Raw genomic sequence first — 24,631 nt, forward strand, 5'->3', positions numbered from 1 at the left:
CCTTTGTTCGGCAATCTGATAATGTTTGTATCTCCACTTGGGTAATGCAGGCCATTGCTTCTCGGTAGGGGCTGCCATTTTAATAACACAGTCTTTTATGTCCCAGCAGGGATCTGATTTGATGATGCAAATGTAGAAGGTCAGTTTTGGTGTTAAACCTTATTTGGAGCTGCTGTCAGACCAACAGTAATCTCTAACGCCTTGGCACAGACTGGCAGAACAAAAACTTGCTCCTGTTCTTCCTTTTACCTCTGCCTCCTATGACAATTAATAGCACCAGGGAGCTTCAGCCACGGTCAGAGACCTTTTTTTTTGATCACTGCTAAACGAACACTAAAAAGGAAAGTCCCTGTGTCAAAACACTTGTAATAGAGCATAAGAGGAGGATATATATGGGGCAGGACAAGTAAACGTTAATTCTGTCTCAGTTGCTTGATGGGCAGTAGTTTCAGAAGGTATTGGGAATTTGGGAGGGTTATCTGTTTAATCATATTTTATATGTCTTAATGAGGGATATGAGGAAAGAAAGTGAAGTACCTTTGGAGGTGTTTGTGGGGCTAAAGGTGCCTGCACACAGTGGCTCAAATAAGGGCAGTAAGAGAGTCTCCCAAACATGTGAGCAACACAGTGGTTGCATCAAAGCAAACAGTGAATGGAAAAGTCTAGCATAATCCCTGGCTCAAAATAGGCATTTATTGTGGTTTCTTAGTTGAGTGAAAGAGTGGCAGCATGCCACAAAAGATACAGACAACAAAGAGAATTAGACTGTGCCTAAAGCCATAAAGCTAGCAGAAACATACAGAGAAGGATGACAGAGTCAAGGCTTTTTCCCACTCCTCATGGAGGCAGCGTTTTGATGGAATGAATAGGGCAGAGAAGCAGGCCAAACGCAGTCTTGTTACACTAATCAAGATGAGAGGGAGAGAGTCTGGATGAGCATGTTCTTAACTCTGTGTGTGAGCAGCAGAAGCCAACTGTTAACACTTTTATGCCAGAGGAACACCCTTCTTGTCTAAGAGGTGGCAGGCCTCTCTTCCCCAGGGTCGGCAGCTTGCCTTGAGCTGAGTTCCATGCAAATTTATTTCACTCTTTATAATATTATTCTCCCATATAAGCAGTTGCTGCTACATTTACAGTTTGGGTGATCATCAATGGCTGTGGAAGCTTCCAGGTATATGTTGCTAGGAAACTTTCAGAAGAACCCCTGTGTGTAGTCCTTATTGGATGACCATTTGGTCATGAACCTTAAGAAGACTCGGATACTTGATCTTTAAGTGGCTAGTTTTAAACTCTGATAACCTTCCGTATGCAAAATGGTGTCTTGAAATCCAGTATGTGTCCTTTTCCATATTTAGACAAAATTAATGTACATGTGGGTGGTTTTTAAAACCTCAGTTTTTATATTGCTTTGGATGTGTCAGCTTGAGAAATGGTTTGAACATGTCTCCATATCTTCAGATCTTGTTACGCTCTTTCCATATTAAACTGCCAAACTCATTGCATAGAACAGTTGTATGTATTGTTTGTTCTTATGTCTGAAATCTCAATTTTTTCAACAGAGCCCTTCTGCTTGGCACACTACCCATCAGCCTTTCACAGTGTGATGTTTAATCCAGTAGAACCCAGATTACTGGCTACTGCCAACTCCAAGGAGGGTGTGGGACTCTGGGATATTCGTAAACCTCAGAGGTAAGATTTGGCTGTCCTTGTTATCCTTGTTTTATGCTGTGCTATCTCATTCCCTTGAGAGATGACGGCATGCCTTTTTTTTTTTTTTTTTTTTTTAAGTCAGAACATACGATGCTAAGAAAAGATGCAGAACAAAGTTAACAGCAATGTTAGGAATGCTGAATTAAATTATTTTGCAAAATTAACATTCTTCTTCATACATACAATCTAATTTGATTTAAAATAGGGCTAGATCGTCAATGTTAAGGTAAGTGATTTTTTGGAAGCCTGTCTGGCCTCACCACTGCAGGTTAACTCATATTGTTGTGTCAAGTTTGCATCATTATATTTAGCACTGTCTTGCCAATACTGGCAGAAGCCATGGTGGACACTGCCTGGTTTACAGTTTGTTTTTTCTACCCAGCTAAGTTTTCAGTGTCAGACTAGAGACTGTGGTCATGGAGGCTTTTTATTCAACGCATCGGAGCTTTATATGACTTCCTAGACACGTGGATAATCAGTTTGGCTGCATTATGTGCTTCCAGATTTGCATAGGATTTTAAACAAATGAAAAGAAGAGAGTAAGTTTACAGTATGACGTGTGGTCAGACTAGGTTCTAAAGTGGACGTATGCAGTGTCTGATACCAGAGTTTCACATGCATGAGAGGTTAAGCTTCTGTTGAAGTATTTTTCAATCTTTCAGATTTTGAAAGTAATTTTCATTTTTTATTGTAATAATCACAAAAAATTGAGCACCTAAATTAAATGTTTCTCCCTTCCCCCCCAACTTTTATGTTTACATGTTTCCATTTGCAAGTGTAAGCGTAGAAGGGATAATTTCAAAAAAGTGAAAAGAGGGGAAAACAGGTGGTACTTGTTTTACAGTGCAGTAGCCTCAGCTATTTAAAATCTTTCATAGTGTACACTTGACTCTCCCCTTTATTGGTGAATTTCTTGGAATATCTGGAAGCGCATATCACTAAATATTCTTCTTGGGTTTGTGCTGTACAGACAGAAAAAGCAATCTCATATGAAGTTAATTGTAACTGGCTTAAAAAAAATTCTAAAATGTTTAGACATCCATTGCAATAGCAACCAAATTATGGTTTCAGGAGCATTTATTATTCTTAAATTGTAAACATTAATGGCTTGAATTGATTTTTATTTTTAAGCTTAAATCAAAATTTGCACACTGATGCTGATAGCTCTAGAGCTCACTCACATTTGTGAAGTTTGCCAGAGCCCTTGTTGGCAGCTGTTCTACAGTCTGCTATTAAATTTAGGTTTGATAAAATTTAACTGGAAGGGAGTTAGGAAGTTGCCCAAGCTATATTCTCTTATCCTTGTCAAACTCTTTAGGTCTTTGTAAGTAACTTTCTAACATCAAACTAACTTCAGCATGTACTGGATAGAGGGAGAGAAGTACACGACATTAGGGTTATTTTGCTCTTATAAAACATGTTTCTTGGGGTTTTTTTCTGTCATTTTAACTTCAGTTCATGTCTGGTTTTCCCTTGTGAACTAATATGGACATTGTCGGCTTCCTCTTGCCAAGACAGCTGGCCTCATACTAGTTGTGCAGGATTCTTTGTTTTTCAGCTTCTACCTCAATTTTGTTATTTAAGAACTTCTGCAGGTTGTGTTGGTCTCGTTTTTGAAAGGGAGTTACACCAAAGCATTTCTCTCTTCAGACATTTTTTTCTCAGATTGTGAATATAAAAGGAATGATGTTGATGGAGTGGTGTAGCTTATATCAACAGAAATTCTATATGGATGCAAAATTTAGATGAAGTCTTTCACTTGGGTAGCAAAGTGAAATGGGTTCACCCCTGGAAAGGTTATGTACAAGGCTAACAAGAATAGAGAGAGGAAGGCAAGTATCACTAAGGATACAAGCACTGACCCTGATAAGTGCAGGAGCAGATTACTTCAGTAAGGAATTCTCTTCTTACAAATTTTAACAGCTGCTTTCTAATAGCAGAAATAGTGCGGTTTTTTTATTTTTATCTATTCTTATTAAGACTTTGATCTCCAAAAGTTTCTCAGCTTATATATAAAAGTGTTGATGGCCTATTGCTTGGGGTGGTAGCAGCTATGGAAGCTCAGCAAAAGTCATGGAAACTCAGATGATCTCTAGTCTAGATGCTATCCTGCCTTCTACCTCAGTCTTGATCACAAGGCAAAGTGCTTGCTGTGAGCTTGTTGGGGGCTACTGTGTGTGTATGGGATAATAGTCTGTGCTCACATATTTAAGGACACGTTTTTAGCTGTATTGTGGCATTGTTCTTTCTAGTGCCAAGTATAAAACGGCTATAACAAAATTAAATTGGTAATGCTTCTTGGCACGTAATTCATATTTCTCCGGGTTTAGCAGCAGTATGAAAGACTTAATAACCTTTGACAAATCTGAATTCTAGAGTCTTTTTTTTTGAATGATGGAAGGGGAGGGGAAAGGGTGCCTCACATTGTAACCTCTCGTGTCATCTTGAAGGCCTTAATAAATTAAATTGGTGGAAGCTTGTATGCTTACATCTGAGGGACAAGAGATGCCTTTCTCAGATTCTAATCCAATGAAAGTAAATCTTTCCAGTTTAAAAACTAAATGGTGATGGTTAACCATCATACCTTGCAACTACAGTGCTGAAATTCCTAGGTGTACAGGTCATGCCACTTTTTCTGTGCATAGGGGAATGTGTACAACACCCTTCTTGTACAGCTGGACATATGCCACTTATACCATGCAGCTGTTCCCTTAAGCACTGAATTTAAAGCATTTGCACCTACTAGGTGTGGTGCATTGTGTAAAACAGGCACATGCTTCCTGACTGCAGCTCATTCCTCCCAGAGGACTCAGAAAGTGGATAGTAAGAGACAGGCTGCTCCTTGCGGAGTAAATGCTGTTGACTGATATTTAGAGCCTCAGACTTGGGCTGGGTAAGCTGTAACTTAAAGGAACGCAGGTGATAAGTCTGCTCTCAACTGCCGTTTTTCTGGGACAGACGTCAGCTTTTCTCCTTTGCTCGATCAGAGATGTGCTCAAAACATGGTGAGAAGGGCATGCTTAGCTGAGGGAAAGGAAATGGCCTAAAGCACTCTGCTGCCACTCCAGTTTGCTCCCAGGAAACTCTTTGGGAAGAGGACTCCTCAGAGTGAGCTGTGTCCTGCTAGTGGGCTGCCAAAGCCAGAATCCCTCATGTTTAAATAAATTAGACAGGATTTTTAGTCTTTCTTAAAGTAACAGATCATTTGCCAAAACTCCCACTGTTATCTGCAGATCTAGTTTGTTAATCTAGAAATATGCAACTTGATTTTTAACGTTTTTGGAGTCAATTAACTTTGTCTTATGAGGAAACAGTTCTATTAATTTGTAGATCAGCTAAGATAAAAATCCTTACTGCAGTGAGGAAGTAGAAACCAGAATTTAGATTTGTATCTGTGGGTTTTAGTTTGTTAAAGTCTCTTCTGGAGAAAATACACTGTGAACTTCATTATCGGGGGAAAAAAAGAGGTTTTTGTTAAGGATGAAGTAATCCACATAATGCCGTAAGTACTTGTGATAGACTTTGCATAGAACTGAAGTTGGTATGTGAGGGAGTTTGTGTATATTTCCCGTTTTCTTATTAATAATAAAGGACACAACATGTAGTTTCGGGTAAGATGTGTGCCAAAAGTGTTTTGGCTGATGAATTTTATTGGCATAATGGGTTAAACAGCCCTGAAGTCCTCCATAATCTAGGGATAAACAGGAAGCTGCCTGTGTAACTTGCATGCCAGAACACTAGCGCAGCAAAGAAGGGCTACTGCATCAGCTGCTTTTCTCATTGCCAAAAAAGTCTGCTAATGGTGGAAATCCTTGCTTCTCTACAGGTTTGTAGCTCTCTTTTATGCTGTCATAAGTATCCAAGAAAATAGGACACTGCCTAAGGTGTAGGAAGGATGAGGGAATAGAGACTTTTGGGGGACACAATGTAGAAGTGTTAACTTGCTGGGATTGTTGAATAGCACAATATATAACTATAGTATAAAATTGCTATATCTGTCTATTCCTTCCCTAGCCTACATTTTTATTTCCATTGCTGTGCATGGAGCTCACTTGTGAGGGACTTTATTTTATGCTGTAAACTGTCAAGGGAAATTCCTCCTTTCCTTCAGTATTGATGTAGTCCTTCATAATATTGTGGCCATCATGGGAGGTTTTTCAGTTCTATCGTTCCACCTGTGGTGCTAGCAGAAACGGCTAGATCGGGTAAACTTTAGCTGTTTTGTCACGACGTGTGCTAGTGGGGTTTTGACTAGGGGTTGAATGGATAGAAAGAAGGGGAAGAAGTGTAGATACTTTTAGTTGATTGCTGTGGATTGTGAAAATAGGAACTTCCAGTGGGTTAAGCAGGGCTGCAGCACTCCTCCAATACAGGAAAGGTGAAATGGTTATACGTAGTTAATAATCTGCTGCTAGTATAACACTTCATATAAAACTCATTTACCCTGACTACTGTCCTGTTCTCTGTCAGTTCTCAGATGGAACTCACAATATTAAACAGATGCAGCCACTACTTGGTTTGCTTCATAACTGGAGACTGTTGTGGGGAATCCTGCTGCTGCTGTCCTGCAAAATCCAGAAAGCAAATGGGAAACCTGGAATTCTGAAGACTAGCTGTTTGTGGCAAATAGCAGTTCTGTAGCTAGCAATACTTTCACGTAACATGTATTATGGCCAACAGCGCTGGTGCGGTAATACTCTTCACAGACTTAGGTGAGCTTTGATAAGCCCACAGCATTCAGCTGGCCTTCGCTCATTTGAAGGGGATCAGGTTTAATGCTGAATTTCTGGTTTTAATCAACAGAGGCTTCTCAGGTTGAGGTATAGTTTAACTTTGTTCAACTTGATGATGCACTGTCAGAAAAGGGGTGATCTGCTGTTAACTGTGAAACTTGTGTGGCAGTCAGTGCAATATGGCTAATGGTGCAGTTTTAAACTAATATCTCTAAATTTTCAAAATCTTGAATGGAGTAGTGATATCCTAGTAGGTTAGAGAATTCAGGTACAGATTCCACTGCTTGTCAGAAACACATTAGCTGCATGTACTTATTTATCTGGAAAATCTGAATTTGTCTTCTAGCTTGCTGTTACATGCCTCCAGCCGGGAGAAGTTGGTTTTATCTCCTTCTTTAGTCAGGCAACACCAAACACATCTACAAATTAAAACCAAAATATTTTTAGGGTTAGAAAAAAGTCCTGATTATGAGTAGATTTTATTCACGTACTGTGAAATTGGTTAACTTTCTGATGGGAAGCTTGGAGTGCTTTATGCTTGTCTAGTACAGTGAAGAGGGTAATTGAAAAGCCAGCATTTCTTGGCACGCGTAGGGAAATTTAAGAGACAGATCTGAATTGTGAAAAGTGTAGCTCACTTCAAATAGTCATAATTTGATTAGTCTTGCTGACTGAGTCAGGATACAGAGGCAGATTCATTTTGCTTTTTCCAAAGTTCATTCACAGCTTGATATCTTTTCTGTCTCAGATTTAGTGCATGCAGCAATTGAGATTTTCCCCTTCTTTCCCAGTATACTAATAAGATCTGAATGTGGTGGTCTGGCTCCTCAAAAATAGCATATGAAGCACTGTTAAAACAGAACTAATGTAAGTCCAGCATGATTACAAGTTGACTAGTGATTCTGGAAATCTTATTTTTCTATTTTTAGAACGTGTGAGTATTGCCATTCTTTCAGGTGGATGTTAAATTGAAACCAACTGTATTGTTTCTTTTTTAAAAACAGAGCATTGGAAAGCTTAACTGTGTCTTAATTAATGAGGCTGTTGTAAGGCACTCACACCACTAGATGGGGTCTGGAAGCTGTGCCTTTTTTTAAGAAAATCATAAAAGGCAAGTCTGTGCATCTTAAACTGTTTACAATAAAATATGTATTGCAAATATGTATTATTATGGGATTGCTGGGGGCAACTCAACAAGTCAGTTTACATTTACATAACTCCAGTTATTTTTAGATACTCCAGTTCTCCCTTGCCCTTTTCCGTGCAGCCCCATGCCCATCTCCTTCTTTTACTGAAATCAAAAGGCTGGGTTTTTTTCCCTAAGAAAATATGATAATTATCCCCTTTAATTCATTCTTTTCCTATGTTCACCCTCCTTCCCCAATTTACATCAACTAATCTGGAAGTTTTTGAGATCAAAATGATTATTGGTCTGTCCTATTAATAACCATCACATACTTTTAAACCGGTTTTCATACTACAAAAAGGCTGTTCATAGAAGTGTTTTCTGCTTGTGATGAGAGTGTGGAGCCTGTGCTTTTTACACAGTGGGATCCATTTCTGAGTCCAGTTCAAGGGTTAAAATGCTAAGTCTTGGGTCAGTATCAGAAATACGTATCTCATGGCATTTTTGTGAGCCTGGGAGGGCTTATCTAAAAGCTCCCAGGCCCTCATTCCTGCTATGTCCATTGCACTAATTCTGTGGTTGACCTGTTTTCTGAGCCAACTCATGCTCAGAAGTTCGAAAACTAACCTGGAAAAGCTTTGTAGCATTCTTATGGCCTGGCAAGTTGAACTGGGTTCAGGGAGGGCCCAGTGGATGGCATAGATGATGGAGAAGAGAAAGGGAGGTTTGTAAGGCTGAGAATAGGAGATAAGAAGGAAGAACGACCTTCCTCATTTGAGGAGCAGTGAACTATTAGATATGTTCATCTGTTTGTGGCATTACTGTTTTACTTGCTTCAGTTTCTTTTGCTACACTAACCTTTCCTTTTTTTATCTCATCAGTATGTTCTCGCAAGAATTCCTGGTGGCTTTTTACAAAGTAGAAGAGGTGAAACATAACCCAAGTTGGGGGTGATTTACTTTCCAAGGCTGCCTGTTTCATGAGAATAAACTATAAGCAGAGAGTGTTTCTGCTTGACACTTGACTTTTTATGTTCCTGCAGTACGATGTAGTGCTGCAGGACACTGGTCTTGAGTGTTGTGTTCTGGGAACACTTCTGTTCCCAGAACTCAAGTAATGGATTCAAACTCTGAGTGAGGTAGAAATGCTTACATAAGATAGACCTTTTTAAGATTCTTCTGAAAGTTCAAGAGGCCTGTGCTGTCTGTGTAGTTACAAGTCAATGTACTCAAAAAGCCCAAGGCAATGATAAACGGATCATATTGCCAAATTTGTTTCACCTTTGGAAATACTATCAATAGATTGGTGAGGCCTATTGATAGGGGCGAAGTAACCATAATTTCCCCTGTGGCAGAGGTCTACTTGGTTACCCCATACACGGTGTTCAGCTTAGTCATTGTGCTGCAGGAAAACGTGATCCAACTGTTACAACAATGTACTGAACGCACAACTTCTGGTCCAAATCTATTAGAAATCACAGGTACTCTGTACTTCTGAAAATCCCGTTCTTGTCTCTTGATTGTTTTGCCTTACAGTTTTTCACTTGTTTCATTTAGTTCACAGCCTTTTAAAGACCTTGTTTCTGGATCAGTGTAATGGCCTCTGATGGCAAGAGGAAAACACTGTATGTACCACATGACCCCTTTCTGTGTAGGGGTATGGAATATCTCTGTTTTCATGATAATCTGAGAATGCAGAAGTCTTGCAGGTCGTTTATGACCTGCTTGACGTCTATGACCTTAGATTGACATGCTGACATGTGGTTGGAAAAGCTAGGTTGCAGGTTCACAAGTCCTTTGTCGGTTTTGAAATAGAAGTGATGGCTACCAGAACTACAGGCAATTTGAGAACAGTTCTTCAGAGTTTAGTTAGATGCACGTCAAGTAGACCATCTTTGCAAGAGAGGGCTAAGTATTACCTCTGAATAGAGGCATGGTGTATTTTGTTGGGGTTTTTTTGTTGATGGGTGGGAGCACAAGGAAAAGGGAGATGATGAGTGTTTGCAGCTCTGTCTGTACCACAGGTGATATTTATAGCCTGTTGCATAGAGAGGACTTTAGAAAAAAAACCTGTGTGGTGATGCGGAAGGTATTCTAAGGTCATAAAACCAGCATCGTAACTGAGTCCAAGTCCATAGATTTAGGTCTCCGACGGTTGCCAATTTTAGTTTCCAGGCTCATACCTTCAAGGTATTTGATCCTTAAAGATCATACCAGAAGAACAGAGACAGCAGTTATTTTCTGAGAAATGCTCATGCACAATGCTGAGTTTTATCCTTTCTAGCTTACCTTCCTAGCTCACTCTGAAAAGTAGCAGTTGCCTAGTTTTATCTGTGTGTTACCAAGATGTCTGGTATGTTGGCTGAAATACTGAGCTTCTGGAAGTGCAAGTGTGGGATCCAGTATTGTTGATGGTTGTGTTGCAGGGGATATTAATCCAGGGAGTAACCACAGGGTTTGCTTTTGGCAATTGAGTTTAGTGAGGTTCGGGGCTAGAAGTGGTGGATTGGGAATTTTCTCAAAGTAGCATCTTTGGTTGTAATTGTGTTTTTTTTACAGCTTTTTAATAAGATGTTACCATGATGGCTACAGGAATGGGATGGCAGAAGTAGTATGTGGAGATTTAAGGTTTTTCTTTGACTGTTTTGTATTTTGACCCTGCATGTAAAGGAAAGAAGCTTGTGATTCTAATCACTTCTAAAGCATGTGCTTTGGGATTGCCAAAGCCCCTGCAGATGGGGGTGTCCCTTTACGTCATTGAATCCGCAACTACCCGTTTAAATTATTTCAGTGCAATAGAAGTGTGCTGCATGTTTCTGTTTGGAGACCTTTGTCAGTCCTGCTCTGAGCAGAACACTGTATTAATGGGTGCAGGAAAAATGTGTGTATCTTGGCAAGCACTTTTTCATTGTCAAACTTATCAGTTCTTTTTTTTCCCTTCCCAGTTGAAACATTTGTTTTGAACTTTTGAATAACTTTATGCTGCTTAAAGTAATTAATTTAGCTAGGTTACAGATTGACAAATTTTAAGTGCTATTTAGGCGCTCACCAGAATGGGTCAACCACACCACCTCAAATAGTTCAAATAACTATTTCTCTTCTCTCATAGTTCAGGAAATATAACTCATCCCACACATGTACCATCCTCATCTGTTTGCTTCTGTGCTCTTGAGGCAGCTCAGCTGATCTGTGTGTCTCAAGCTAGAATTTGAAGCTCTCCTGACAAGGTCCATCTTGGCATATTTGCCCCAAATAACACAGAATGTAAACTGAGATATTTTTTCCCCCTACTTGTTTTCCATTATTTATTAATGTTCCTTTTAATGTCATAGAAGGTGAGCTGATTGTTGCTTAAGTTCGTGGGGATTTAATTATTCTTTTCTGGAAATCTTTTGAATGTGTTCAAGGAACTTTTGAATGGTAATGGCATCGGGGTAAGGGTTGGTATTTTTGCGATCTTTTTTGGCTTCGTTTTCCTCATTGTAACCATAAATAAATCTCCAAACTATTTGCCACAGATTTAGCCAAAATAGATTACTTTAGCATTAGAAACATCTAAGGTAGTCTCCTCTGCCTTTCTAGTAGGGGGCCACTGAAGAAAAAAAGGAGTACTTGCAAATAAACCTTTTTGACTTAGAGCAAAGAGAGATGGTGACAATCATTAAGGCTTCAGTCATGCTGATGGCTTAAGTGGTATTTCTGCTGGGTACAGCACTTTCCTGCATATGGACTCCTTTTTTGTGGTTGCCACTTTCAGCAAGTTAATGGTTTTTTTCCCTTTTTTTTTCTTTCTTTTCTTTTTCCCTTTTGAAGACAGAAGTGCTGCACTAAAATTGCAAAAGATGTAAATCAGTGAATTTATAGCTAGATATTTTTTACTCTGAAGCAAGTGATCTTTTCTGTTGCTAGTGTGAGCACCAACTAATAGTCTAGAAATAAGTAAGTGTGCAAGTCTGCCAACTACTACCTGGTAATCAAGTGTGTGAATCGGGTGCTATAGTTTCTGTTCCCACCTTTATGTCTTGGCCTTATCGTGGAATTAACTAGGATGGTACTGTAGGAAGGTCCCTCTCACTTAGCTTCTGTTTTAGATATACCCATTTCTTATGTCAATGGCAGTCCTGCTTTATTTATGTCCTACCTTGTCAGCCCCTCTTGGGATAGAGGGTTTAGCTTAGCTTTTTCTATGTTTAGGCTGGTATCTTACCTGTAGTGGAGCATATTCAGGTTAGTCCACTGATGTGCAAACTAAAGATCTTTGAAGTTTTTTTTTCAATGACAGAATGAAAGATTTTTGATTTCCCTCTAGCATCCTCAGATTTGTTGATCAGACACGCAACTGAGTTTTGGAGTACTGAGGTTGAAACTGTATAATAAAAATATGTACTGTTAGTACTTCAGCTTTTAGTTCTTCTTAGACAGGGCTATGGTGACTCTTCTTCTGTTCAGCTTTTCCTGTCTTGATTTTAGTAGTTTTCTCAAACCTTCATTAGTTAAAAATCATACTATCCATTGCAGATAGTTAGCCCTCCATCATATTCATGGGTATTTTCTGATTTGAAGATTAAACTTTTTCACATCTACGAGCATCCCCACACTGGTTTGGTTCTGGCCGGGCACTTTAAGCTAGGTACTGTTCCTTTGCTCTGTGGGATCCAGCTTGCTCCCAGAAGCAGTGGTGGTATTCAGGTTTGTAATTTTCAAGAATATAAGTAGCTTCATGCAGTAAACAAGAAGTCAGGAAAGTTGGTTTTGTTTCACAGTGTTGGTTAGGTCTGTTGATTGACCTCTCTTGCCCTCAGCTTTTCCTGTATCAAGGAATGGGAATACTGCCTACTTCAAAATCCTCATGATGCTTAATCTTTTTGTTAGCGTTGAAATTCTCTAACACACAGGTCTTTCTAAAGCAAGAATTTAAAGTGCCAAGTATTGTCCTTGCAATGCAAATTTTAAAAGTATAAAATAGTTATCTGTTGTTCAAAAGGAGCTCTGATTTAATGCGGTTTTGTAGCCTGCTTTTTTTAAGGAAATAGGTCTGTGATCATCTTGTCCTAATCACCTTTATGTCTCATTTCAATAAGGAGGGAATTAAAATGAGGAAAGGAATTAAAAGAGATACCATATTTTGTTCAAAAAAAGAAAATAAAATTTTAAAAAACGTTGGTAACTGAATACAAGGGAGAGACCCTTTTAGTGCACTTACTGGGAGAACAACTGAAATGTTAGTTCAATCCTATTGTAAGACAAGGGAATTAGTCTTTGAAACATCAGTCAATGGGAAACTGTGGTGGAACCAATTTGATGAGACCAAAGTTGTGTGTGCAGTTGCATTCAGTTAGCTTTACATGATAATTTCGATTCATCTTGTGCCTATTAGAGGCAAAAGCTTTACTGATTCAAGACTGTCTGTGCTTCTGCAGGAGCATCTTGGATCTTGCCACTTTCCCTGTCAAAAGGAAGCCCTACTTTCTTGTATTGTCAGATGAGAGAAAAAATCTGTGGCTGATGTTACTCAGCCTTTCTAATGCAATAGAAGAATCGGAGCACAGAAACATGTATAGGAACAAACGCTTCATAGGACTGCAGTATTGATTTGTGACTGCTTTTGCATAGACACTAAGGTGTGAAAATGGATTTACTCTTCAGGAAGATTTACCAACTTTTACACTCAGATTATTTTTCTGAGGTAACGTTCTCTCGTATCTGTGTTCTTTGTGTTATACTGACTTTGGTGTGCGCGCTTCATTTTGGAAACAGCTCCTGTTCCTTCATTTGGCCTAAAGGTCATCTTCCCATGCCACATCTCACTGTATTTGCATATTCTCTGTCTGGTTATCTGATGGAAGCTACTCCTTTGTGTTTTGCTGGATTCAGCTGAGCAGTGTTCTCTCTCACAGTCTGTACTTCATCCTGCAAGGTACTGTTCCTGAACAGGCTGAATAATGGACTCCGACTGTAGAATTTAGGGATTAGAAAAGGAGGAAAATAATCAGGCGATTTGGCTAGTTTAGCTTGTGGCTGTTGAACAGTTGCTCTTTACTTTGTATTCTCTACTTTCTTTTCTTTTTTAATCTGACTATATGTTTTTTTTCTTTTCCTGCAAAACTATTTCACTCTGGGCTAGATCTCGTTTATTACTTACATTACAGTAACACCAAGATGATTCAAGCAGACAGTGAGAATAGGGCACTCTTGTGCCTGCTGACTCTCAGATCTGTAGTGGGGGGAAGCCTTGGTCAGTGAGAATGTTTGGGAACAGGTCTGTAATAAGACCAAAACAAACCCTGGATAGAGCTGGAGGAGGATGTGAAACATTCAAACAAATAGGGTTGGTTTTGTTGTTGTTGTCTTTTGCTACTGTTTAATCACTGTAGTGGCAGAGGTAAGCTTTAAGTCCTGAAAGGATAAAAATAATACAGATGAGGGGGACAGCTTTGTACTTTGTGCCTCTGCTCTTGTCATCGTCCTCAAAACACTGAAATTTGGTAGTTTTTTTCCTGTGAATGAAGGCAGAATAAAGGAAAACATAATGCTTTCTGGAGCGCTGCCTGAGAACACTGGTGAAGCAACATTAGCATTCAGTGATTCAATTAGATCGTAAGGGCAAAACCACGCAAGCCTCTCCTGTTATGAGGTCTGGGTACGTAAATCTGGTGATGTTTGACATTCTTAAGGCTCCAGATTCTGAAGTCAGAGAAGTTATCTGAAGTTATCAGATAAGAATCTCTCTTATTAAAAAATAAAAATTAATAAATTATTGCCTTGCTGGTTCTGGGGGGAAAGGTGAAGCTTTTCTTCGCCTTAGAGCTTGTCATGCATCAAAGTTTATTAATGATGGGGGATTCCTTTTTATACTAATTTCCATGTTCTTGACCCTAACGGTAAAGAGCTGAACGTGCAGAATCTTCACCCTGAATTCCCTACTTTTCCAGTGTTGGTGGATGCAGTTGATTTTACTTGTATCTTCTTTCTGAAGGAAAGCAAAGGTTTTTAGTTTTGCAAACAAGACACAGCTTTTCTTTTTGTTGGTTATTCTTTAAAGTCCAAGCAAATACCTCTTACTTCCTGTTAAGGATTCCAGGGGATGTAGTTCTTGAAGAGAGTTCTTGTAAAGGTAGTGAGATAATCAGAAATAGTGATGACAGAATTTAGAAAAATGAGCATGTTACTGAGAAATAATAAAATCCTGAGTATGGCTTGTGTACCTTTTTAATCTTAAAACACTGATGGACTTCCTTCGCATTTGTTAACACTTCTGAATACATATGGAGAAACTCCATACACTTTGACTCGACTTACCTGCTTTTCAAAGAAACTATCTTGAGATTTCTGTGAGACTTGTAATCTACTTAAAAAAAAAAAAAGTTTGAATGTTAATTATCCCATGCTTGCTTTTCTATTATTGGTTAACTTGGCTCTTTTTAAGTATTTGCTCCAAACTAAGAATTGTGTGTGTTTACACACACAATAACACAGAATAGCACAGAATAACTTTCTTCCAAATAAAACCCCAAACCTTTCTGCAGTTTTCCAGACCAATGTTCTTTTTGCCAAGTTTCATTCCAGTTCTTTTTGCACAGTTAGAAGTTCCTCAATTTTGTGGTTACAGAAATGCTGACAAACACGGTTGTATGCAATGGTGTGTATTAGTTACAAGTATTCAGTTCATTTTTTCCTTTTAAGGTCATTCTTTCATTAAGTTAGTTTCACACACTGCTGTTTATGATATCAACACTTTCTCCCTTCCTTCCTTCCTTCGCCCTCTTAAATGACACTCATTTCCCAAGAACAGTGTCTGTACTGCAGTTCGTTGTCAGATTTGTAGCTTATCAAGAGAAGCTATTCAATGGTTTTATTTAATGGTTCTATTTAATGCTGTCATGCTTCCTGTTTTTATTTTATTTCTACCAAGACACTGATCTTCTCTCAGTTTTAATGGCCACTGTCTGTTGCCAAGCTAACTTTTGAATAGCCTGAGTTAAGCTTATGTTACCACTCAGGCAGTTGACTTTTCAAACAGGGATGAAACAACTTCTTTGTTTAGAAAAAGAGAGAGAGGAGAGGGAAATGCATGTTTCAGGTATAGACTTTTCCTGCAGATTCTGAGTGCAGCGAGACTACTTCTTCCCTCACCCCACTAGCTGCCAGTAGAACAGGATTTATTTACTTTAGCAGTGCTACTCTTGGATTGAAAGCCTTCCATTGTTTGGCTGAGCTGGTATTTAGTTAACACTTGAGTGCTGCCTGTGTGCAGCGTATCCAACTACGGAAATGACCATATTGCGCATAACTGTCCATTCTCTCCCTCCTCAGCTTCCCTTTAGCTCCAGCATGTGTGTTTGGATTGTAATGTTCCATCTGTGGACTAAATATTTCCCTTAATCATACAAGATGACTTTTTTAAAAAACTCAGAAGTGCACATGTCTCTATTGCTTCCAGAGCTGGTAGGCAGCATCAGCATTCCGCAGCTGGCTGGGTGAGCCAAATTTGGAAGCAGACTAAATCCCAGAGTAGACTGGGTCTGGATTCATAAAGATAATGCCTCTGGCAGAAAGGGCACCCATCTTGTTCAGAGGTGCCCTTTTAGGATTTTCTTCGGATTTCTCACTAGCTGTCACGGTCTGTGTCTTCAAGAGGGGAGCATTGCTATTAGTCTGATGCATCAGTAAACTTTTAGTAACTGCAATAAGGTGTTGCCTCTGAAATTCTTTTGCTGGAGCACGTAATAAGGAGCAGGGAGAAGTGGCAGTTCTAACATGAGCAACTTATCCAAGCATGTCTACACTGCTCCACGTAATCCTGTGTGGAAAAAATACAAAAGTAGCACTGACTAAAGGTATAGAACACCACCATGATGCAACTGGGAAAGCGGAGATAGTCATTTGGGCACTGAACGTGCTTAAACACAGCTCTCCCCTACCTCTTTCCTCCCCACCCCAATAAAAGAAAAAGAACAAAAGCTCTAGTTCTGATTAGTTTGAAGATCTTTAGAGCTTCTTGATACAGACATCCTCTTTAGTACTAATCAGTATTAGTACTGGTTTAATACTGTAAAAAAATAATGTAACTTCCCCCAACTTCTTTCTTGGAGATGACTGACTGCTTTTTTCCTGCAATTTTTTTGGAGATGGAATACTGTGGAAGACATCTTGAGCAATTATTTTTTTTCTTCCTAAAGCCAGCATGGTTGTTTATGAGCAACTAAATTTTATAATGGAAATTAGCGAAGTCTTGGGATTCCTTAGTTCTAAATACTGCTACCACGTGCACTGCCTGCAGTAGGAGGCACAGAGAGGTTTCTCAAATCCTTTGTCTCCTCTGTTTGTGAGCTAGGTTCCTAGCTTTTCCACCAAGATGGAGCCATGACTTGCACCCCCTCAATACCCCCTGCATCATATTTCTGACCATATCTCTCAGACGTTGTCTTGCAGGAGCAGAGAGAGCACAAATATTTCTCTTCTGTTTGGGTCAGGAAATGGATGCTTGGGAGTTTTGGTGTCAGTTTGTCTTTCTTCATCCTCACCTGACTACCTGCTGCTCTTTTCATAGCTTGTTAAATGAAAACACTGTGCAGTTAATTTAACAAGCCCTTTCAAAGAGGCAGAGAGGAAGCAAGCAGGACACAGCGGGGTGGGGAAAACAGAAGACCACTGTCTTGTGATTAGTGCAGCAAAATGCTGCGCTTGGAGCTCTTGAGTCTGGTTTTTGGGGACAGAATTGAGGCAAGCGAGGAAAGTCATTGGCATGTTGCTCTTCTATATAAATGGCAAGTGGCTTTTTTAGCATTTCTTTCTCTATCAGCTAAACTTAGCCCACTGCCTTTTTTACTAGTGTGGGGTTTGGGTTGGTGGGCGTGGTGTTTTGTTTTGTTTTTTTTTTTTTCCTTTGAGACAAACGTTCAAGGAGCTGCAGCACAAACTGTATTTCCATTACACGTGTGGCTGAATTGTGTGGAATGAGGGTATGAGGGAGGCAAAGCTGTGGATCTTTTGAGGGATCATAACTGTGCAGCTCCTTAATTCTAGACTTCTTATGTGTGTATATGATCATAATTTCTGAAGTAAAATATTCTTTTAGAGCTCTGTTACACTGAGGTTACTGAAACACAATACAGAATTCAACTCCAAGAGGTGTTTTCTTTGATAGCTTTGACTGCTATAGGAGCTTAATGAAAACATCTGTTAGCAGAATGGAAGCTACTTTAATACTACACTACTATTACTATAAAATATAATCTCAAAATATTTCAAACAGGGCATAATAATAGTAACCATGGAAACTTTGCTTGAAGATTTGAAAGGATGGGGCATCTGGTAGTCTCGCTCACTTGTAGACAGGGGAGAATTCCAGGTTGCATTTTAGATTGAGGAGGAGAACTGGTAGCAAGGAGAGGGGCTTAGTCTTTGTGCAGCGGTGGCTGCACCTTAACAGGAAGTCTGGTTGGTGCATATATGTTATGGTGTTCTTGTCCATGGTGCAGAATTTGTATATTTTTATAGAAAAATTGACCTTTCTTAGCCAAAAACATCTGGGTTTATTTCTTCTGCTTGATTTTTGGTCTGGGGTTTAGGTTGATTTTTGGTTTGTTTTGGGGGTTTTTTTGCTTGTTTAATTTTTGTGGTGTGGTGGGTTTTTTTGGGCTTTTTTGTTGTTTTTTTTTTAAGGAAATGGAAACTTCTATAGAAAAATTTCTTGGCTTACACAAACCTATTGGGAAAGGGGGAGGGGAAAGACAAAAGTTGCCTGTGTGTTTTGGGTTTGTTTGTGTTTGGTTGTTGGTTTTGTTGTTTTTTTTTTTTAATGCCTGACTGAGTATTTTGAGCTGGCTGAGTACTTTATCAATCTTGAACAGAAACTAGGGCTGATGAGGGGGATCCTAAATCCTCGTCTCTAAGGTTACAGTTTCTAGTATTAAATTTTCTCATGTTTTTATTAAAAAACAAAAATGCTATTAAGAGAAGTGCAGCAGTTTTGCCTAGCAGGAGGAGAATGCACACGCACATGAGAGAGCAGGATTCTTTGTGCTGATACAGGCATTTAGAAGTTTTGATGCTCAGCTTGAAGGTCTAATTATTTGGCCTTGAAAATGTGACTTCTGGTTCCTTTGTGGTGCCCTGGCTTTGACTGTTCAGTTCGCAAAGTGCATATGTGTGACAACAGTGTACTTCTAGTCCATTCATTATGTGGAGTCTTCTATTTTGTTTTTGGTTTTCTTTAACTCTGACTTAGGAGCAATAGTTATTTAACTTTACGGTATCTCATGTAATGATGCGTGCTTCAACCTGCATGGAATGTGGCTTCCCATCCATGTGGAGTGACTCATTTTTCACAAATGTTGGGGCAGAGGACTACAGCAGAAAGTAAAATGCATTAAAATCTATGAATAAACTTCCCTCTAGAATCTGCAAATTCTGTGCTGGCAGGCCTTCTCTAGTCCAGAAGGTGCATAAAAGTCATAGCTTTTAACAAGATTTGATGGTGATTGCTCAAAACCTGTTAACAAAAGGTCAAGCTGTGCTACTGCTTAAGGAGGTTTCAGTGTTCACTGAACAAAAAAGGGATAAAATGTCTTCCTTGTCTGCCTTCCCATACACACAATCTTTTCAAGTGCAGGGATTGAATTAAGTCTTTGAAAAAAACAGAAAGCCCATACAATGCAAGTTGAATTTCAGGTATGCTGTGATTATCTTTAGGTTCCTGGATGGAATAAATTCCATATTCTGTTATTGTTTTAAAGAGAGAGCCTGGAAACTTGTGACCCTTTGTTTTTGTCTTGTATATGTCAATAAGAACTGATACAAATACTCCAGCTCTGATGATATAGCCTTATATGGGACAAGGAAACTAGCTAATTCAACCATGTGAGAGTTTTAGGTAATAGTATCATGTGGTAGCATAATTGTCTTGCCTACTTGGCAATATTTTTAGATGAAGCAAGTTTGAGATTAGCTAAGTGACTTATTTTAGCATTTCTTGTAATAACTTGTTAGTAAGATGGCCTTTTATTTAAGACAGCTGGAACTGATTGTAGAGTTCAAACCTTCTCTGATGCCCTGTAGAAATGTAAATAGAAGCAGAAGTGAAATAATGGTCACAGTGTCTACAATCAGAGAAAATGCCATCCGGTGCCAGACCGGGGGGGAAAAAAGGTTTGGGCTGGCTGGAGTCAGGCACCAGCCGAACAAAAAGAGCTGAGTGCTGGGAGGGTCAGTCTCAAATGCAGACATCCCAGAATTACAAGAACAGCCTTTTTAAGGCTAAGGCTACCCTGTGAGACTTTGCTCCTGTGCAGGAAATGTATTTGTCATTAACAAAACTACTCGCAGTGTTTAACTTTACTCTTCTGAACAATTTATAGTCTTAGCATTTTGGTAGTTTGTTTTTCAGGTTTTGAATCAAGTTTGTTCAGGAATTGATGCTTTGAAGCAGAAACTAAATAAGATTAAGGTTTACTGGGCTTGTTTGTTTGAAATGACTCAATAAAGTTCTGTCTTTAAGTAGTTAAGTTCATATGCATGGCCCATCTCACTTGTTTCCTCTGTCTTCCCAGTTCACTGCTCCGCTATGGTGGAAACCTCTCCCTTCAGAGTGCCATGAGTGTCCGGTTCAACAGCAATGGAACCCAGCTGCTGGCACTGCGTCGGCGCCTTCCCCCTGTCCTCTATGACATCCACTGCCGGCTGCCTGTCTTCCAGTTTGACAACCAAGGGTACTTCAACTCATGTACCATGAAGAGCTGCTGTTTTGCAGGTGATCGTGATCAGGTAATAAGCAAGCAATGTGTGTCCTGAGTCTCCAGAGTGCCCATGAGTGATGGAAAACACCTCTGCAAGGCTTTTTTTTTTTTTTTTTTTCCCCTCCTGATTCAGGAATTAAAACAGGAGGCAGGATGCATGTAGGCTTACCTCAGAACTGTTTTGCAACAAAAGCTCTGAAAAAAAGAAAAACTTATACCAAAGCACATGATAAATTTTACTTCTTGTTTGATACTTACTTGGAAGGTGATATTCACAAGAAAAACATTTGCAGGGGCGTTTTAGGTCAAATTAATATGATTTTAGAACCATGAGTAGACAGTATTATCTACATATGCTAAGGAAGCATCTTCCTTTCATTTCAATATTGGTACTGAGTCCAGTAGAGGGAATCCCACAAAACATAAATAGTGTGATTTATAGAGTTATTGATTCTTATTTCAAATTATAATGTCTCTCCTTTAATACTATACTACTGGATCACATCATAGGTCTTTATAGTTCAGTGTTCTGTAAGTGGTAATGGCAGGTGGTTAGGAGGGAATACCTGTTACTTCACTGAGACAGGATTCTGTCCCTACGACTAATCACAAAGAAATAGGTCACACGTAAAGTGACTAACAACAGTTTGTGTGATTCTAGAGTTGGATATTGTCCTTGGCCAGCTGTATTTAATATCCACTAACACTAAGGACAAAAAAAAACGTATTTTCAAGCCACGATAGTATAGAACTAAGATCTGAAAATTCTTTGCTGTCATCAGTAAAATTCCTGCAGTCAGAATTTGGTCATTAATTCTATTGCTGCTGCTGCAGGAGGCAGAGTTGAGCTTCTTTCAGATTGCAAGTAGGAAATACATTTACGTCACTGAACTTGAGCAGTGTTCCTGAGTTTTACATAGTTTTTGGCAGAAGGAATGTGAAAATGCAATAATGAAACCATCTGAAAAAAAGAATGGTTTACTATAAACAATGGGCAAACACATGTATTGTTGAAGAAGAAAACTGCTGATGATTTTTGGTCCATTATTTAGTCAGCCTAAAGATGACACTCATTTATTCTCTGGAAGTCAGAGTAGACCTGTGTACACTCTGGCGTATAGTTTAGCTTCCCATCTGTTGCTGAAGATCTAGATAAAAGCCTTAGTGTCTGTTGTTGTGCTTTCTAAGCCATTTTATTATGGGTATGGTGTTATTTTAATGAGAAGAATATGGCTGTTCCATGCAAGGTTGATAGGCTTCAGAGGCCTACATGTTTTTAAAAACTTGATACTCTTTTGGCTTGGTGGACTTTCTGTTCATATAAGTAGCAGCACATAATGCTACTAACCAGTTGGAAATCAGAGCAAAAGACATTTATATTCCCTTATAACTGCTATAAGAAGCTAATAGGGAAGATGAAGTTTAATATGGAATATTAAAGAGATGTGGAATTTGACAGTTAGATACCCGCTTGTACCCATCCTCTAACTGGAAGGAAAGAAGATAATAAAGTTGCAGAAAATGCCCACATGTAGTCCAGTTGTGTGTGTCTGAAACTGTCCATACTGCTCAAGTTCAGATGACTAAGGTTGTCGACACTATCGATACTCCTTAGGGACTGCTTTTTACAGAGAACCCTCTTCCGATTCCAGGTGTATCTAAAAAAGAAGGTTAGAGTTGGAACCTACTTAAAGATACAGAAGACGAATAAAAAAAAATTACAATGTTTTTTGAGTTTTGCCCTTCTGTACAACTAGTATGCTTTTGCTTTTTGGTGAGTTTTGTGAGTATGAAATAATGTATACAAGACGTCATGCACAAATCAGAATTCACCAAAAAAAGAAATAAATCTGTTTCCAATTTAATCTGGTTCCAGCCCCCTCTCCCATTTAATATTGTAGTCCTTTGTCTTAGTAAAGAATGTGTTTCATCCAAGCTCCATGCAAAGTGAGCTTCATAGAATTCCTTGCTTGTATTTCCTTGTAGGATCAAAAGTTTGTGTGGGCTATGGCTCATTTGAAGGGATCTAAGGATAAGAAAGTTGTGTTCAAATTTTGAGTGGCACTTGTGGTAGAAAGGCTTCTTCTGAGATTTTCTCTCATTGCACCTCTTATTTTCTCTGTCTTCGATTTTTCTTTTCATCTTTATTAAACTGATGACTCAGTCTTTTTTCCGTCTTTTAAGCTGTCTTAAATAGTTGGGTTTTAATACTTCATATAGAGCCTACTAATACAGAAGTATAACTCTTCTGTGTTCAAAAACTATTATGTGTTGTCTGCACAGTTAGTTCATCTGATAAAGTTGCATTTCAATTCTGTATTTTAACCCTAACAAGAAAGGGCTATCCTTAACTCCTCAATGCTTAGAATGCAGATACATTGAAAAAAAGAAAAAGTGAACTGCTGAAATGTGGAGGCCTTTCTTATCCAGCAGAGGTGATGCATGACCTTTCACTGATTCAGCTTCCCAACCTGGCAGCAGCATTTACTTCTTTTTCTGTGTTAATGACTTATATTGACACTCCAAGGGCTCAGGCACGTGTTTGGATGCAGTATAAGGAAAGGATCAGAGGGTGGGTGAGAGATGGAGAGGTTGCCTTTTGGCACTGTGAGACTCAGCACCTCCAGAACTACGGCCTTTGCTACTCTTTCTATGGAGTTTGTACATGGAAAATGGTTTCCTCACAGGGAATCTTCCTGTAAATCATGATCATCGGTGTTTAAAAACCCACAACTGTTAGTATCTTAGTACTTGCCTTTTGCTGCAACACAGTGGTGAAAATCTACAGAGAAGGTAAATAACACGTTGTTCTGTATGGAGCTGTTGGATTCTAATACGGCAAAAATGAACAGAATTCTGAGCTGCAAACACACAACTTGGAAGCTCTCTTAGAGATCACCCTTATATTTTAAGAAATTAAATATGTAAGCTCCCATAACAAGCAGATGTGCTGTTCTTTCTTTGACAAAGTATGCATGTTAAATTAATATAATTTCTTTGCACAAATAAAACACAGACTACTGGTTGGGGAACAGTTTGATTGGTTTGTCTGTTGATGGCAGTTAGGCTCTGTCTACTGATCTCTTCTCAGTATTGTCTTTTCAGCGCCCACAGATTGTGACAGGTACTCAATCCAGGACTTTGAATCCAGAACTCCTGACTTGTCACTCTAGAGGGGAGCCTGCTCCCTGCAGGTGTGCAGTGATCTGCCTACCACGTCGTTTTATTGGAGCATCTGTGATGCAAGTAGATGGAAAGCTCCTAACAAAGAATGAAATACCATTAATGCTTTAAGGAACAAAACTCAGAAAGGTTCACCTGTTAACCCTAATATTTTTTTTTAAGTTTAACGGAACACATTCTGAAGTGCTTAGATGGTTTTGAGTTGTTGCAGGTATTTTGGGTGTGTGGGTTGTAGCACAGGCTAAGTGACAGAGCTCTTGCTGGATGAACAGCTTTGCTTTTTTTGTGTCCTTGCAAACTGTTGTTTTCCTCCAAAAGCATGATTGCCTTAGTCCTTGTGGATCTGATTTGAAAATCAGCAAACAGTATATGCAAGCATCTTTCCTAGAAATGCCATAGTTAGACCTTTCTTGTTTTTTACAATTACCAAAGCTTGAGAGGCAATATTTAGCTGGTGTTTTACTTGCACCCATTTATAATTGCCTTCATTTGCTCCTCTCAGAACTCTGTCTTTTGTCCATGTCATGACTGTAATGACCTCATTCACATGCCACTGATTTTTCTTTTCTTCGTAGGAGAGCTCTGATGTTGGTAGATAAACGCGTTCAAAATTGTATGCCGTTTGCGTTATCCGGGAGCTCATTGAGTCATACAGCTGTGAAAGGGAAGAAGGATAAGATAGGCTAGATGGATCAAGCGTGACTCTCAGCGGCCCACTCCCTCTATTGGCTGTAGAGATTTATGTGAGAGCATAATCCATCCATCTTTTTGGTACAAGCATCCAGGCCCAAAATTTTGAAGGCAGTTTATTTATACACCCAACTCCCACTGGCTTTACCCTTGTGTGCACAAGTATTTGTTTACATACAAATCATAAAATGTGTGAGAATCTCAAGTAGCATCAAGGTGCTGGGTGAGTTTCCATTCTTCTTGTCAGCATTAGAATTTGGGAAATGTTTAAATACTAAGGATTTTTAGTTGCTAGACTAATGTGGAAATTATCTTATTGGATCTGAGGATATGGGAGGTATGAAAGGGCTTCAGGTTTAATGCATTTTTAAGTGTAGGAGCCTCAGAGGCCATGGTAATGGGCAGCAGAAAAAAAAAAAAACAACAAAAAACCAACAAAAAAACACACAAACA

General features: G+C 39.1%; 1 protein-coding gene across 2 annotated transcripts in view; it reads left to right on the top strand.

Annotated features, from left to right (window-relative positions):
* Positions 1-24,631, top strand: part of DCAF5 (DDB1 and CUL4 associated factor 5) — a 75,267-nt gene that overhangs the window by 20,352 nt on the left and 30,284 nt on the right. For both annotated transcript variants that reach the window (XM_074584861.1, XM_074584862.1), the window contains exons 5-6: positions 1,560-1,689; positions 20,120-20,333. In XM_074584861.1, the coding sequence (XP_074440962.1) occupies positions 1,560-1,689; positions 20,120-20,333 (344 nt within the window). The remainder of the gene's footprint in view (positions 1-1,559; positions 1,690-20,119; positions 20,334-24,631) is intronic.

Source organism: Larus michahellis, chromosome 4, assembly GCF_964199755.1.
Source record: "Larus michahellis chromosome 4, bLarMic1.1, whole genome shotgun sequence".
NCBI classification, from domain to species: Eukaryota; Metazoa; Chordata; class Aves; order Charadriiformes; family Laridae; genus Larus; species Larus michahellis.